General features: G+C 37.0%; 1 protein-coding gene across 2 annotated transcripts in view; it reads right to left on the bottom strand.

Moving 5' to 3' along the window:
• The window catches only part of znf827.S (zinc finger protein 827 S homeolog), a 123,840-nt gene that overhangs the window by 38,389 nt on the left and 71,519 nt on the right, over positions 1-13,932 (bottom strand). For both annotated transcript variants that reach the window (XM_018243277.2, XM_041579556.1), the window contains exon 5: positions 12,791-13,024. In XM_018243277.2, coding sequence (XP_018098766.1) covers positions 12,791-13,024 — 234 coding nt within the window. The remainder of the gene's footprint in view (positions 1-12,790; positions 13,025-13,932) is intronic.

The raw sequence follows: 13,932 nt of genomic DNA, 5'->3' as shown, positions 1-13,932 counted from the left end.
TGTCCTTAGCTTCAAATCTGCATCTTTTTAGGTTATTTGAATACAGAATGAGCCGTCTGAGGTTCGGCTTTACCCTGTGAAGTGCTCCACTGCCGACCAATAAGAAAATTCCTATAATACTGATTAATAAAAAGTATCCTGGCAATATAAGACACCATTATTTTTATAGCAGGAATTGTGTGCTTTAAATATTTTTGCTGTTAAAATTCTGACTCAAAACTTATTTTATATAAAACTACAAAAACTCTTCAGCGTTTTTTTTGTAGTATGCAATTACTACACAGGTCAAGACTGTGCTTGAGATATTGCTTCCATATGCACACAAGACATTTTTTAAAAGTTGTGATTGCAAATCGAGCGGCTCTTTAAGAACACTATTTTGTTTGGTCAAAACTTGGACAAAGTTATTATTGTCTTAATAATGCCCCACTCTTCTTAAATGTCATTTTGACAGAAACAAAGGAGACTCAGTACTTTTATACACATTTCCTTAGTTCCCTAAACCTTGGGTACCCAGATGTTATTATTTTAGCAAACCCAAGCCTAAGAAACATGGCATTATTTGTACTTTGTGCTCATACACTTGAGAAAGGTCTTTAATACTCATCAAGGAGTAACAGGAGTGTTTATTGTGAAATCTCTACAGTTCAGAGTATGATCCCAAGGGTAGTGGTAGACTAACAGCCAATATATTGGGTCTGTTTTCCTTTACTTTTGACTTTTCCTGCTCAGAAAAATCCAAAAACCTAAAAGGGTTCAGCTTTTAGAAACAAAAATCACAAAAAAGACACCAATACTTTCTTAGTAGTAATGTTGGCTATTCTTAATTATTCAAACGCTTATCTCCTCGAGATATGAGTTTATGCGGGTTATTTATCAAAGGTTGAGTAATAGAGGTTATTTTACCTCGAATGAACTGTAATGAACTTGAATGGCATCTTATTTAAAGGGGACCCGTCACCCAAAAAAATTATTAAAAATCCTATTTTATCACTTTAATCAAGCAAAATTAACTTTAATTACACTATATAAATTATTTGAATCTCGTTTCCTTCAGTCTGGGAATTCATAATTATAACAAGCAGGCAGCAGCCATTTTGTGGACACTGTTTTTAAGACAAGCCTTGCATCATCTCAGAATCTTGTTTGTGCACCAGAATGGGGGACCTGATGTCCATCCCCATGTCCTGGCTACACAATTAAATGGTTAAGAGAACGGGGGAATGTGGGGAGAGCAGTGACATGTAGGAAGTGCTGAATGGAAAGTGAAAGTAATTGTCTGCCCCGCCTCTATGCCCAGGGCATAGGGGAGGAGCAGACAATATTTGATTGACAGCTGAGATTTCTAAATGCGTTGCTATGAATGCTTTAATAAAAAATAGAAATTGGATTTCATGTTTAATTTGAAAAGGACTTTTATTATACAGATTTTTGTGTCTGGGTGACAGGTCCACTTTAAGAAAAAACTGGAATGTCTAAAGCTTGAAAAATATTACCGGCTAGAAAACGAATTCGAACGCAATCGAGTTTTCCTAGGGGAAAAAAAGTTGAATTTTCTCCCATTGGAGTCTATGGGACGTCATTTTCGCTGCAAAACTTGGCAAAAATTTGGCTCATCACTATTATTAACATCTTCAAATAGTTCAAGGGACCTCTGCCATCGACTTCTACAGTACCTTGACAGGTTTTAGGTGGTGTATTTTCTAGGGATGCACCGAATCCAATATTTTGAATTCAGCCAAACCCCCGAATATTTCGCGAAAGATTCTGCCGAATACCGAACCAAATCTGAATTTATGCAAATTAGGTGTGGGAAGGGGAATACATTTTTACTTCCTTGTTTTGTGACAAAAAGTCACGTATATTCTCTCCCTGCCCTAATTTGCATATGCAAATTAGGATTCAGATTCAGTTCGGCCAGGCAGAAGGATTCGGCCAAATTGGAATCCTGCTGAAAAAGGCCGAATCCTGGATTCGGTATATCCCTAGTATTTTCAGAATTCCAGCTATTTCCAGGGACAAGGTACAATAAATCTCAAATATTAGATTTTTTTTTTTTTTAAAAAAAAAAACTTGAATCATTCCAGTTTTTTTTAACCTGAAAATGTGAGTTATGCCCCCCAAAAAAAACTTGAATACTCAAATTTTCGAACTCGAACTTTAATAAATCTGCCCCATGTGTATTTTTCTACTCTTTGTCTAACATCTTATTTTGTTCATGCTGAATGTTTCATCCAATACACAACAAATAAAAACTAATATTTAGGTAGTTGATTTTCCGTTAATAATCTTTTCATTAAATAATCTCCTTTAGTAGTGGGAAGAACAAGTAGTACAGAAATTACATCAGGCCCTATAAATAATGCTGGCCTTGATTGCAAATGGAAAATGTGAATTGTGAGAAGAAACAACAAGACTTTCAACTTTATTCCTTCATATCTAAAGCACCTCAAAATGTTTGGGCTTTATAAACAATGGTAATCTTTTAAAGCTTTTTGCAGTTACAAAAATAGACATTACAAAAGAAAGAAAAGTACAGCAGTGAGTGAAAAGTATATGTCTCCTTTGGCTGTTAAATTCTAAGCTTTCTTTTCTATACCTGTTTGAAAATGATAGCTAATCACAAACACAAAAAACAGCAGTGAAACAAGACTGCACCGGCCCCCCGTCGAAAAAAATGTCTTTCTCCCCTTGATTAAAGGCACCATACACAGTCTAATAATCCTATGAATCTGACAGATTAGCCCCTGTACTAAATACTTTACAAGGGGTCATACAATGGCCACTTTTCTATTGTTTTGTTAGTTGTGGCCAACACCACAAATGATCGGAAACCACACTTTCTCATCTGCCAGTGCACCATACAGTTGCAGATTAAGGGACAGATTTATTAAGGGTTGAACTGAAAATTCTAATTGGAATTTTCAAAAAAATGTTATGGTCAAAACTCTCAAATTCGAATTGTGAATTTTAATTTGAATTAGAATTTCGAGATTTATCATACTCTGGCCCTTTAACTTGAATAATCGCCACCAAAAACCTGCCGAGTTCATGTATAAATCAATGGGCGAGGTGCAGGGACCAATTTGGACGTTAGTAGCCTACCTGACATTCCAGTTTTTCCAGAGCTTAGTCAAATTCCATTTGGGTTTTCTAGTCGGTAAAATTAGTGCGAGTTTTAGATATTTGATTTATTATTAAATAACACCAAAACGAATTTTGAGTATATTCGAATTTAAAGGAGTTTAAAAAAACTCACATGAATTTGAAATTTGATCTTTGCTAAATGTGCCTCTAATTGTTCAAGCATGGAGGATTCATAAACTGACTTGTTAACCCTATTTTCATGTGTTTTATACAATTTATTGCATAGGTAGGCCAGCTTCAGAGCGAACCTTATCCCTCTTTCTATAAGCTGACAATTTTTGTTGACCACGCCTATTTTTGTGACAACACCCCCTAATTACTATGTTCATTTACAAAATTTGGCAAGTTATGAAAGTTTGAACATATTTCTGTGTTTTTATGCTAATGAAGGTGACTTGCCCTTTAAGCTGCAAGTAACAGTTTCCCCAAGAGACCTGCTTATCTTAAATAGTTACAATTGTATCTTTGCTTATCTTATTTGTATCAAAGTGCACCTGCCAAGTATTCTGGGCTTTCTGGCAAAAGCCAATTAAGTTAGAACCTTTATATATTTTTCTGGCTTTTCAGTGCAGGAGATTAAAGAGAAAGTCAGTACATTTCAGTAACAACCCGGATCTGCGGGCTGAGCTCTCAAAATCGGGAATGGGAGATATGTGTGTGGAAGCTTGATTGCACCATAAGATTGGATTGAGCGCTCTTCTTCTCACTATATATGTGCCTGCAGAGAATTGCTACCAGCCAGGAATGATTGGCCTGGGAAGGCAGAGACAGATACTGATGTTTGACACAATGATATTTTGTTGAGCATATTGTTGTGGTATTCAACAAATCAGTTTTAACTTTTTTCTGATTAAATTTTTCTTTTTTTTGTGGATCGGGTGAGATTTCTTAAACACGGTCTCTAAGATCATTGTAACTGCTATTCCAAGAACACATTAAAAACACATCATACAGTATGTCTCATGAATGTTAACACGAGTAAACTTTTACAAAACAAAGGGAACCAGTCATCAGAATATCAATATAATTGTCTTTCATTTTTAAAGTTAAAGGGGAACTCAGGTTTCCCAAACCAACATTTGAAAAAGAGGCCCACATAACACAGACACCTGTAATATACCCATCAAAGTTACCTGTTTCTTTACAAAGTATAAATAAATGCCATTTTCTATGCTGAAATCCTGTTTAACAGTTCTTTTCTTTCTGCATCATTTGAAATCCTGGCAGGGAAGGAGGGACTAAACACTGACAAATTTTAACAACTTCTCTACAGCTTACAGACAGCGTACAGAAACTACATAACCCACAATGCATTGCACTATGATGTTCTGTGCCTTATTGAAATCACGTGTGCAGGGAATTGTGGGGTTTGGAGGATGCAGGCTGAGGACAGATGGCTGTTGATACAAAGTAACAGTAGTCAGCCAGCTCAGCAAAGTAGTCAGACAGATCAGCAAGAGAGCAGGGGGTAAGGCTTTGGGAGCTGTCAGAAACCATTTAAAATTATGAAAAGTCTGCATATTTTTTAATTGATGTATATTGCAAAGTAGCTTGAAATTATGTTTACTTCTCAAAAAGCTTACATTATGTTTTTGTGGAGTTCTCCTTTAAAAAGTGGCAGAAAGTATACCTTTTTTTTACATCTATCTAAATATTGGCCTTCCATGCTACTTATAATTTTGCCATAAAGAATTTGCCTGATGCTTTAACATTGCCTATCTGATTCCCCGTGTTTGTCTATGAGGGGGCTGCCATACTTGTGCAACAGTAGTCCGTTAGCATTAGAAACTTTAACTGACAGGCTGTAAAACAGTCAAATGTAGGGACTTCAAATAAGTAACAACTAACAATTAGTTACAAAAACCTCTCAGCAAGAAACAATCAACATGACCTATAGCTAACTTTAAATGTATATTCAAATTTTAAAAAGTCGTTTTTTAGTGTCAGTAGCACTTTAAGTGCTGTATTTTTTTGCTTCCATGAAAACCCTGGCACTAGCAGTACATTTCCTTGCCAATGCTGCCCTTTTATAAAATAACAAATGCATAGTTTTGTTCAAACTGAGCTTCATCTTGTTAAATACTGCAAGGGATCCTGCATTATGGCAATCGATGGTTGGAAAGGAAAGAACTGAACTTCAAAGCAAAGAGTTTTTTTAAGCAGTGAGCAGTGTTCTTTCTTACAGACATTAAGGGGCACATTTACTATTGGTTGAATATCGAGGGTTAATTAACCCTCGATATTCGACCGTCTAAGTAAAATCCTTCGACTTTAAATATTGAAGTTGAAGGATTTACCGCAATTCCTGCGATCGAAGGAAAAATTAACGATTAACAATTCGAAGGATTTTAATCCATCGATCAAACGATTTTCCTTCGATCCCAAATTGGTAGGAAAGCCTATGGGGACCTTCCCCATAGGCTAACATTGGTGCTCGGTAGGTTTTAGGTGGCAAAGTAGGTGGACAAAGTTTTTTTTAAAGAGACAGTACTTCGACTATCGAATGGTCGAATAGTGGAATGATTTTTCAGTTTTTCAGATTTTTATTGAAGTTTTACCATAAAACAAGCAGAATCAAAACGCAGCCTGTTAAGATGCAGTCATGAAGACATATATAACAAATGTCAGAAAGGAACGATTTTAGTTTGAAGTAGCCAATTCGATGGTCGAAGTAGCCATAAAAAACTTCGAAATTCGAAGTAAATGTGCCCCTAAACCATTGACTCAAAACACATTTTGGGTTTTTGCTCTTTCTAACAGACATAAGTATGCACTATACAAAGCACATGCATACTGTTTATACAGTATGTCCATAAATAGATGTAGGCACATCTTTTGGATTGTACAAAGCATTCGTGTCCTGTATATCTGAATTTAGATTCTATTCAAATCAAGGTAAATCAAAATCAAATGTTCACCTTTGTTTTGGACTTCATCTATGATTCTTTATAGTTATTTAGATGTTACAGAAATATTTGTGCAGGCAAAGTTTTTTAGTAAATCCAAAAACAAATGTCTAAAATCAATAGTAAAGCAACAACCAAATTAATTAACAGCAGTACAAATCTGTATCAAGTGGTCACACCCCAAATATCTGCAGGCCTCTGCATTCCATTTTGGAGCACAGAGATCTGTGGAATGTTCCTTGAATGGAACATGTTCTGTCTCCGGCAGCACCCAATCGAGAAAGGAGGGTAGGGGGAGAGAGGTAGGCGTAAACCCTTCTGCCCAACCCCCCCCCCCCACTTGTCCGTCATTTGCAAGTTAGGAAGCATAAGGAGGCACAGCTCGTATCACCCCTGACACTGCTCTGCATGCAGAATGTCGGATTTTTGATCCAGTGCTCCGTGCAGAGAGCAACAAACTGGGGAGCGCACTTGTTTAAAGGGATACTGTCATGGAAAAACATGTTTTTTCCAAAACACATCAGTAAATAGTGCTGCTCCAGCAGAATTCTGCACTGAAATCCATTTCTCAAAAGAGCAAACAGATTTTTTTATATTCAATTTTGAAATCTGACATGACGCTAGACATTTTGTCAGTTTCCCAGCTGCCCCAGTCATGTGACTTGTGCCTGCACTTTAGGATGGAATTACTTTCTGGCAGGCTGTTATTTCTCCTACTAAGGGCTAGTCCACACGAGGAGATAGCGACGCGTTTGCGGTCGCGGCGACAAAGCGCCGCGACAGTCGCCGCGACCGGCGCAGGCGACAGTTTTGTATGGGCGCCTATGTAAAAACGCCTGTGCTAACCACACGAGGCGATGCGCTTTTCAACAGTCGCCTGAAAAAGCCTGGCGAGGCATTTTCAGGCGACTGTTGAAAAGCGCATCGCCTCGTGTGGTTAGCACAGGCGTTTTTACATAGGCGCCCATACAAAACTGTCGCCTGCGCCGGTCGCGACGACTGTCGCGCTTTGTCGCCGCGACCGCAAACGCGTCGCTATCTCCCCGTGTGGAATAGCCCTTAATGTAACTGAATCTGTCTCAGTGGGACATGGCTTTTACTATTAAGTGCTTTGCTTAGATCTTCCAGGGAGCTGTTATCTTGTGTAAGGGAGCTGCTATCTCTTTAACTTCCCATTGTTCTGGCTGCTGGGGGGGGGGGGAGGGAGGGAGTGATATCACTCCAACTTGCAGTACAGCAGTGATTGAAGTTTATCAGAGCACAAGTCACATGACTGGAGGCAGCTGGGAAATTGACAATATGTCTAGCCCCATGTCAGATTTCAAAAACTGAATATAGCAAAATCTGTTTGCTCTTTTGAAAAATGAATTTCAGTGCAGAACTCTGCTGGAGCAGCACTATTAACTGATGTGTTTTAAAAAAACATTTTTTCCCATGATAGTATCCCTTTAAATGACCTCTATATTTTTAATTCCACAAAGCTTATCTTGTAATTCTTGCCTAAACACTGCCTGTAGGTTATTGGGCACAACTGTGCCACCGCTCCTTTGTGTTATGGATCCCTCAGATGCTGGCAGGAGATGTGATCCTGTGAAACAGAGGTCTTGACCAATGAAACAAAGAAAACCCGTGTTTTATAGAAGGAACAACCACCTCTTCTATGCTATTTCTCAAACTGTAAGGTCAGCCTTGCATGTGAGACCTGAAAGGGCCCTTAAAGGGCACCTGTTGGGTAAAAATGTTATCCCCAACCAAAGGTGCAGGCAAATAGAGCCTGCATTCTGGTTGGGGATAAGAGTACTTTTTTTTTTAAATGCCCCCACCAGCCCTACGCTACCCGCACCGAGAGGGAACTCCCGGTGCGAGCAGCCATGTCCAGTCATGTGACGTCATGCGCATGCGCATAATGAGCAATTCGGAGCAGCTTATCATTATGCCCTTCCGGTGCGGGCAGCGTAGCGCTGGCATTTTTTTAAAGAAAAAACTACTGTTATCCCCAACCGGAATGCGGCCTCTATTAGCCCGCACCTTTGGTTGGGGATAACATTTTTACCCAACAGGTGCCTTTTAAAGGGGATCTGTCACGAAAAAAATATTCCAAATCCAATTTTATCAAGTTAGTCAAGCTATATAAATTATTTGAATCTTGTTTCCTTCGGTCTGGGAATTTATAATTATAACACACAGGCAGGAGCCATTTTGTGGACACTGTTATTAAGGAAAGCTTTGTATCATCTCAAAATCTTGTTTGTGCACCAGAATGGGGGTTCCGATGTCCATCCCCATGCCCTGGCTACACAACCAGTTGCTTTAATAAAAAAAGAATTTGGATTTCATGTTTAATTTGAAAAGGACTTTTATTGTGCAGCATTTTACATCTGGGTGACAGGTCCCCTTTAAGTGCCAGTCTATTCCACTACTGTACAGTCTCCTGTCCTCTAATTCTGTCCAAGAAAGGGGTACCCTCAAGGCAAAAATATCTATATCTCACAGATATCATGTGAGAATAAATAGTCCATGCCCTTTCTCCTGATAACAAATTTCTGCTTTATAATATATGTGATTTCCTAATTTATTTAGTTAGAAATTCACTGTGCCTTGATTTACATAGAAAAGAACACTCCCAGCTTGTCCAGAAAAGGTGTCATGTCATTAGAAGCAAATACTATGTGACTGAAGAGTTGGTTTTAATAAACGGTACATTCTAAGAAATGTCCTCTTGTGAGTGAAATGTCAAATTAATATTCTAGAAGGGTTATATTTTTTTTCCTGGAAAAAAATACTGGCCTTTATTATTTTATATGTTTCATCCCTTTTGATAACTGGCATCAAGTTTCATTTTTTATGGCCTGGCCCAATATGTGACATGTTAAAGGGATACTTTCATGGGAAATGTTTTTTCAAAATGCATCAGTTAACAGTGCTGCTCCAGGAAAATTCAAGGGTTTTGGGTTGTTTGGTACTGGTTTTTTAGTTTTTCAGGCGGCAATTCTGATAAGTCTTATTTTATTCAAATTGTCGCACAATTTTGCACATACATTTTTTAGATGTCTTAGAAAATTATGCCAAATCGTGGTTGGTAGGTAGGTCAAATTTTAATCTTTAATATAAAGAGAAAAATTTGAGTTTTAATCTTGCAATGTCACATATTAAATATCTGCACTTGTTCAAAATAGAGAACATCTGCAGATATGTACATTTATATATATATATATATATATTTGTATATATATATATATATTTATTTATTTTTTGCACTGGCTTCGACAAGGGGTTCTGTAACTAGAAAACTGTACAGCTAAAGACAAAAAAAAGAATAGAAAACCTTCAGATGACAATCATATTGAATATTTAATGTTTTAGGGAATAATCAGATAAGTGGTCAACAGCATCAATATTCGGGGGTTTATTTATCAAAATCCAGATTTTTCTGATTTTTGAAATAAAAAAAAGTCTGACCAAACTAGAATCCACAATTTTCCCTTATTTATCAATTAGAAAAGAAAAAAAACTAGAAAAAATCGGATAGGAAAAAAATATAACTTCTTTTTTTCATTTGAAGCCGCGTAAAATTTGCGTTTTCATGGAAACAACAGCGTCAATCACAGAAAACTCCACAAACATTTCATGAGGGTTATACAAGGGGACATCTGCCATAGAATTTTATATAAATTTCACAGGTTTTAGACGGCATATTTTCAGATTTGGACTTGGAACAGCTTTGGGGCATAATAAATCGCAAAAAAAAAAATTATAAAAATAATAAATAATAGCAAAATTATAAAACAAGATCAAAATAAGAGAAATCAGTTTAGTGAAAGTTCACATCAAACTCTGGCAACTGATCCCAAAGTGAAGGACTAAAATAATATTGTACTAAAGGGAACAAGCAATAGGAAGAACAATGAGAACACATGAAATGTGATATATTAGATTTATTGAACTCCTGCTCATCTAACAACATTCTATCCATCATAAAATGTGCTGAGTTAAAAGTTTTCTGACAAGTGTTAGATGAAAATATTACTCTAGTGTACATCGGAGGACCAAAAGATGTTCTCTCATTTTCTGTCAGAAGTAGAATGCCTAAAAACACACTATATCTTTGTATCCAGTGCCAAACTTTGAATGCGGAGTCAACAATATGGTACAAGACTCTGCTCTTTCAACAGAGCCTACTCATGAAGCTAGATCACTTACTGTACTTATTCTCTTATTTATACTGTATTTTTTTCCTGATAGGGAACCTTCATACCTTTGAATATCTGAGGATTAGACTTAATTATGCATTTTTGTGGAGATCACATTAAGCAATTCAAGATAATTGTTTCTATGATTAAAGTGTTACTTAAGTGCAGGATTATGCTTCATTACTTTTGTTTTTATTTAAAGTTGCTGTTCACCTTTGTGTTTACTTTTAGTATGATGTAGAGAGTGATATTCTGAGACTATTTGTATTTAGTTTTTTTTATATTTTATTATTTGTGGTTTTTGAGTTATTTAGCTTTCTATTCAGCAGCTCTCCAGTTTGCAGTTTTAGTAATCAGGTTGCTAGGGTCATGCAACCATGCACTGTTTTGAATAAGAGGCAGGAATATAAACAGGAGAGGACCTGAATAGAAAGATGAGTAATAAAAATTAGCAATAACAATAAAGTTGTAGAGTAAGGGTCTGGCCACACGGCAGATTTAGGGAGATTAGTCGTCAGCGACAAATCTCCTCTTTTTCGCGTTGACTAATCTCCCCGATCTGCCTTCCCCTGCCTTACACCAGCTAAAATGTAAATCGCCTGGGGGCAGGCACACGGAGCGATTCGTTTTCCGAAGTCGCCTGTAATTGCCTCCGGCAGAAGAAAAACAAATAAAACAAAAAAAAATCTCAGACCAAAATTAAAGGATATCCCAAGATTAAAGGATCAAAACTCTATCAGTAACAATTCAGTGAGTCCAGAGAACCCCTGTAAAAGAACTTCCCTATATAGTTGATGATAAACATAAAATTCATATATATAAATACTGTCGCAGGATCTTTCATGGTAAGCTTAAAAAGATTGAAAGAACGCACGTTTGCTGGAGTAGGTAATAGGCAATGTGATAGCAAGACTTTGCTTCATTGATAATGCCTTTATATACCTACTTGAAATAAACTCTTCAAACTGCAGAACGTTTTCAGCTGACTTTGCCAATTAGCAAAAATAATGTTGCTTGAAATAAGGATGCACCGAATCCACTATTTTGAATTCGGCCAAAACCCCCGAATCCTTCAGGACAGATTCGGCCGAATACCGAACCGAATCCTAATTTGCATATGCAAATTAGGGGTGGGAAGGGGAAACATTTTTTATTTCCTTGTTTTGTGACAAAAAGTAATGATTTCCCTCCCTGCCCCTAATTTGCATATGCAAAATAGGATTCAGATTCGGTTCGGCCAGGCAGAAGGATTCGAATCCCGAACCGAATCTTGGATTCGGTGCATCCCTAGCTTGAAATCACATTACTCTGATCATACTGGTTTCCCATTGTCTTTTCCACACACACTATATCCACTATTACAGGATTTCTTTCCCCTCGCATAATCAAATCCACCTTCATGTTTAACAAACTAGCATGATAACGTAAGAAGCCATAAACATTTTTAATGGAAAACCTGCAAAGCAAGGTGTGTGTGGCCTTCCTCCATAATACAAAGAAAGAAGGAGCAATTATGTTGACATAGTTTAATATATGCATCACCTCATCTAATGTCCCTAAATGAACAGCATAGCTCTTTCTGTTACAGAAGTAATGGGCATTTACAGGCCATAAATCATTAGACATTTAAACTATAAGTCTAATTGCTTTTAGGACTAAGACCTTATCTTGGCAGACTTATGCACCAAGTAATATTCAATGTAAATCCCAGTTGCAGGAAACAGTCACTAAACAAAAACATTGTCTGTTTCCATCGAAAGCAAGCAAGAAAAAGTAACTCATTTTGGTATATAGCTAAAAAGGCAAAGGGAAGAGATTGAACAGTAGCAATATATATTTACTTAGCCCTGCACCAGATACCTTAAGGTTAAAGGCACAGGGGTACATTTTGACTGCAGTAGCTTTTCGTTGGAAAACAGGTGTCAAACGGTCCCTTTCTGCCTATCACAACTTGCAACATGAATTGAAAAAAAATATTGGACTATAAAGTGTGCACTAAAACCAATAAATCTATGAACAACTGCCTAAACGTATACATGTCCATTTAACATAGGGTTATCTTCACAGCCAAAGGTGCTGCTCTATAGAATATGCATAAACAATGCAAACATTATGACACTCAACCTTCATACAGAATTATATACATTTTGTACACAGAACTTTACTTTTGTGCTTTATGATGTGACAAAGTCGTGTATTTGCTGCTTTAATTTAATTTAACTTAAAGGATAAGGGAAGGTTAGGAAAGAGTTAAAGTCTATTACTAGGCATAACTATAGTGTTGCCATAAGTCCACTTCATTCTGCTCAAAATTAAGTTCTTTTTAATTTCAAGTGCTACAGTGGAGGCTAAAGCTCTCCCTTCTGGGTAAAAACTTCCCATGGTTCATTTCACTTTCTGCAGGAGCAAGACTGTTGGTAATTTTGCAAAACAAACTTGCTGATCAGTTACAGGTGGGAATGCTCTATAACATTATGAGGAACGGACTTCCAGACTTTCCTTGTCCTTTAACTAAATTCAATGTGAAAAGAAACCCAACTGATTTACCTGATAGTTTCATAAGGAGCTCTGATGCTGCTTTCATGGAGATATCTTGAGTGAGCAGGTTTGGTTGTTTTTGTTGGGGCTTACAGTCTTCATCTGGAGTGCTGGAAAGCCGACCTTCTGATTCCTGGTTGAAGCTGTATAAGGATTGTGGGGATAGGGAGCTAATAGGTTCTTCATCCTCGGGTTCATCTTTCACTTTAAAAGTAAGAGTGAGGGGATCCTTCTGATTTGCAGCTGTCAAGAGCAAAGATATAAAGGACAAATTAAATTTAACACTGCATGCAAGAGGAAAGGGTCATGGAATACTTATTTATAGGAAATAACAGCTCAGCTATTGGTAGGAAGGTTTATACTCAAAAATAAGACCAGTAAGCTGCACATTGTGCTTTATTTATATATTATTTTTAGCAGAGGCTAAAATATTAAGCTTAAAAACACTGTACAATTAACATAGTATGTTCTCAGAATGCAATGGTATGTGCAAAAAGCATATTTCGGTACCAAATAATTTTATATGTGCATATATTTCTGTTCCCTAGGCCTAGGAAAACTGGTGTAAGTGGACTCAGCTGCCTCCAAAAAAAGTCATTTTCAGGGCCCCGTGCCACATTCAAATGTATGGGTTGTGGCAATTTGCAATGTATAAATGCATCTGCAGCTTGTTTGCAAGGATTTGTATCAATCTAGATTCTTCTCCAGCTGACCCAAAACTGTACATCTGTCACAATTTAAAACTTGTATCTGCTGAAAAGGACTCATCTCTCTAACTACAATGAACAGTGTCTTTCACTAATAACAAATGTCATTGGGGTACAGTACAAGAGATGTGCGTGCCTATCTTTCTTTTCCTTTTTTATTTGGTAGATGTGTTAGGCAATTCAAAGGTAATACTGGTACAGGACCTATTATCCAGAATGCTCAGGACCTTAGGTTTTTCCATTTAGGGGGTCTTTGCTAAAAATAATTTAAAAATTAAACACAATAGGATTGTTTTTGCCTCCAATAGGGATTGATTACTGTATATCTTAGCTGGGATCAAGTTCAAGGTACTAATTTATTAAAGGTAATAATTTTTAAAAATGTAAATTATTTGATTTTCATGGAGTCTATGGGAGATGGCCTTTCCATAATTCAGAGCTTTC

Source organism: Xenopus laevis, chromosome 1S (genome assembly GCF_017654675.1).
Source record: "Xenopus laevis strain J_2021 chromosome 1S, Xenopus_laevis_v10.1, whole genome shotgun sequence".
Taxonomy (NCBI): Eukaryota; Metazoa; Chordata; class Amphibia; order Anura; family Pipidae; genus Xenopus; species Xenopus laevis.
Note: the sequence above shows the minus strand (reverse complement) of the source record. Positions and strands in the feature narration are given on the sequence as shown.